We start from the raw sequence: 3,026 nt of genomic DNA on the forward strand, positions 1-3,026 counted from the left end.
TCCGCCGGAGGGAGCCTGCGAGGAGAGGACGACGTTCGACGACGCGCGTCAATCACCATGGGCCGCAACATGGCGCTGCTCCTATCGCTGGCGGTGCTGGCGGCCTCGCTGCCATGGGCGTCTCCTGCTGCAACCCCCGGCACAGCGTTCGACAACTGGTTGACGGCGACCCAGACAGACTACAATGTGAACCAGGCGCTGTACGCGAAGAAGGCGGCGGGCGACAATGGCACCACCATCGACGAGTCCCTGGCCAAGGCGGAGGACAACAAGACCACCTACGTTGTGGACCCCAAGGGCAGCGGCGACTACAAGACCATTAACGCCGCGCTGGAGGCCATCCCGGAGGGCAACACCCGTCGCGTCATCCTCGACCTCAAGCCCGGCGAGTACCGCGAGAAGATCTTCCTGAACCTCAGCAAGCCGTATGTGACCTTCAAGTCTGACCCGCTCAACCCGGCCACCATCGCCTGGAGCGATACCGCCGCCACCGTGGGCAAGGACGGGAAGCCCGTGGGCACCGTGGGCAGCACCAGCGTGGCCATCGAGTCCGACTACTTCGTGGCCTACGGCGTGGTGTTCAAGAACGACGCGCCGCTGGCGAAGCCGGGGGCCAAGGGCGGGCAGGCGGTGGCGCTGAGGGTGTTCGGCACCAAGGCGGCCTTCTACAACTGCACCATCGACGGCGGGCAGGACACGCTGTACGACCACAAGGGGCTGCACTACTTCAAGGACTGCGTGATCAGGGGAAGCGTGGACTTCATCTTCGGGTTCGGGAGGTCCTTCTACGAGGGCTGCAAGATCATCTCCATCGTGAAGGAGGTGGCCGTGCTGACGGCGCAGCAGCGGACCAAGACCATCGAGGGCGCCATCGAGAGCGGCTTCTCCTTCAAAAACTGTACCATCAAGGGCGAGAGCGGGGGGCAGATCTACCTGGGCAGGGCGTGGGGGGACTCGTCGCGCGTCGTCTACGCGTTCACCGAGATGAGCAAGGAGGTCGTGCCGGTCGGGTGGGACGGATGGAGCATCAAGGCGCCCGAGAGGTAACGTCTCTCATCATCTGATCATGTGGGCTTCCTTTTACGTACACCATTGTTGCAAGCAGAAGATGATCACCTTTTCTGATCATCCTACGTGTTTACTGACTATATATACACTGCAGTAGCGGGATCTACTACGGCGAGTACAAGTGCAGCGGGCCGGGGTCGGACGCGAAGAAGAGGGTCGGCTGGGCGCAGGATCTCACCGAGGCCCAGGTCAAACCCTTCATCGGCACACACTACGTCTTCGGCGACTCATGGATCCTGCCACCGCCAACCGGCAAGTCTGCTCCGTCGACCAAAAGCGCCGGTGGCGCCAAATCCTCTGCCGCCTCCCCCGCCGAATCCCCAGCCTCGTCGCCCAAGTCGGCCGCCACGGACTCGCCAGCCTCGTCGCCCAAATCGGCCGCCAAGGACTCGTCAGCCTCGTCGCCCAAGTCCTCCGCCTCGTACTCGAAAGCCTCATCGACAAAGGCTACATCTGAGGTACATAACTCGTCCATCCTAGCCCCGCGTTGGCTTACTTTCTTGTTTACCTACCATAAAGCGTTAGTAATAATCCCTTCACGGTGTTGCGAATTATTTTGCAGAAGAAGGCACTATGAAAGGAGAAACGTTGATCCTTCCCCGGGTTAATTAGCACCAACACCTGCACATGTTGCTGCAATATGTGATATGAGCTTGCATGATGCTGTTTTCATTTTCTCTTCAGGAAATTTATGAGCCGAATCGCTGCTCAAATTGTATACTTCAGATATTTCTGCATTCTTTGTATGTAGTATGAATTATATGTGTATTGGCAGCAAGCAATGCCCTGATTAAACCTTTTTGGCATGTGTGATTCTGTCAACTGAAAAGTAAGAAATGCATGATACTTTGTTGGTCACATGAAGACTGCTTTTTTAGCATGTGTATTGTGATTATATATGGCACTAAAATTACTTAGTATTGCTCAGATACTATACATGAATGTCAGAACATGTGTATTATACGTGCTTATGCTATATGAGATTAGAGTAATTGAATAATAATAATAATAATAATAATAATAATAATAATAATGAACCACCCTTCGAACATGGGCTGGCTGGCTCACCACATATGGTTTACCTTTTTTTAGGGCTAAAGAGTTTCATTCATATCATAACAGGTGGTCGGTTACAATCTAAGAGCAATTCCAATAGTATAGCCAACTGCTGGTTATAACAAGATGACATGTCATTTGTAGTCACCATATAGCTAACATGTACAATAGTTGGCTATAAGAATGAAGTATTTTACTAATATATGGCCCACATTTCACTCTCACAAAGTGCCTAGGAGCACGTGCAAGAGCTGGCTATTGCATAGTAGCCCACCTCCCTTCTCTCTCCTCTTCTCTCTCTTCCAACTCATCTAAAATATATTATTTAATGTCTTATAGTCAGCTGACTGGACTCTATTGTACTTGCTCTAATGCCACAGCTTTAGCTATAAGTTCCAGACACACCCAACACATAAATGACGCACATAAGCAGCACACTCATGTGCAGTACGGTTTTGAGCTCTTCTAGCAAAAACGCACTTCCATTTCTGAAAAGATGATACAACAACAACAAAATCTGTGTTCAAAAAAAAAATCAGAGTATATATGCTTCTTAGGTGTGACACAAACACCTGTCCAACTCCTTGGTCCTTGACAACCGAGGCACAATCAGATTCAAAAATAATAGGGGAATTCGTCCATTCATTGGCTAGCCGGGCTCCATGGAGCAGCGCTAGAGCTTCAACTTCTTCTGCGTTGCTATGTCTAGGTAAAATATTACCAGCTGCAATAATCACCTGGCCTTGATGGTCTCTAATAATAGTGCGTGTTGTTCCAGTACCAGTCTCTTCCAGGAATAAACTGTCAGCATTTACTTTAAGAGCAACTCCAATAGTATAGGCGGTTGTTGGCTATAAGCAAGACTAGATTTTGATGCGCGCCTTGGCGCGCGACCCCGGTAG

The 3,026-nt window shown here is 51.3% G+C and overlaps 1 protein-coding gene across 1 annotated transcript; it reads left to right on the plus strand.

Moving 5' to 3' along the window:
* Nucleotides 1-1,874, plus strand: LOC127294586 (putative pectinesterase 63). The gene is made up of 3 exons (XM_051324437.1): nt 1-1,043; nt 1,163-1,526; nt 1,631-1,874. The coding sequence occupies exons 1-3, from the start codon at nt 58-60 to the stop codon at nt 1,643-1,645; spliced, it is 1,365 nt and encodes a 454-aa protein (XP_051180397.1). The 5' UTR covers nt 1-57; the 3' UTR covers nt 1,646-1,874.
* The last annotated feature ends 1,152 nt before the right edge of the window (nt 1,875-3,026 follow it).

The sequence above is a fragment of the Lolium perenne genome, chromosome 4 (genome assembly GCF_019359855.2).
Source record: "Lolium perenne isolate Kyuss_39 chromosome 4, Kyuss_2.0, whole genome shotgun sequence".
Classification (NCBI taxonomy): Eukaryota; Viridiplantae; Streptophyta; class Magnoliopsida; order Poales; family Poaceae; genus Lolium; species Lolium perenne.

Bases quoted from the DNA above. Each gene is read 5' to 3' on its own strand.
- LOC127294586 (XM_051324437.1), top strand. From the start codon at position 58: ATGGGCCGCAACATGGCGCTGCTCCTATCGCTGGCGGTGCTGGCGGCC. The intron at 1,044-1,162 runs GTAACGTCTCTC...TATACACTGCAG, and splicing joins AGCATCAAGGCGCCCGAGAG to TAGCGGGATCTACTACGGCG.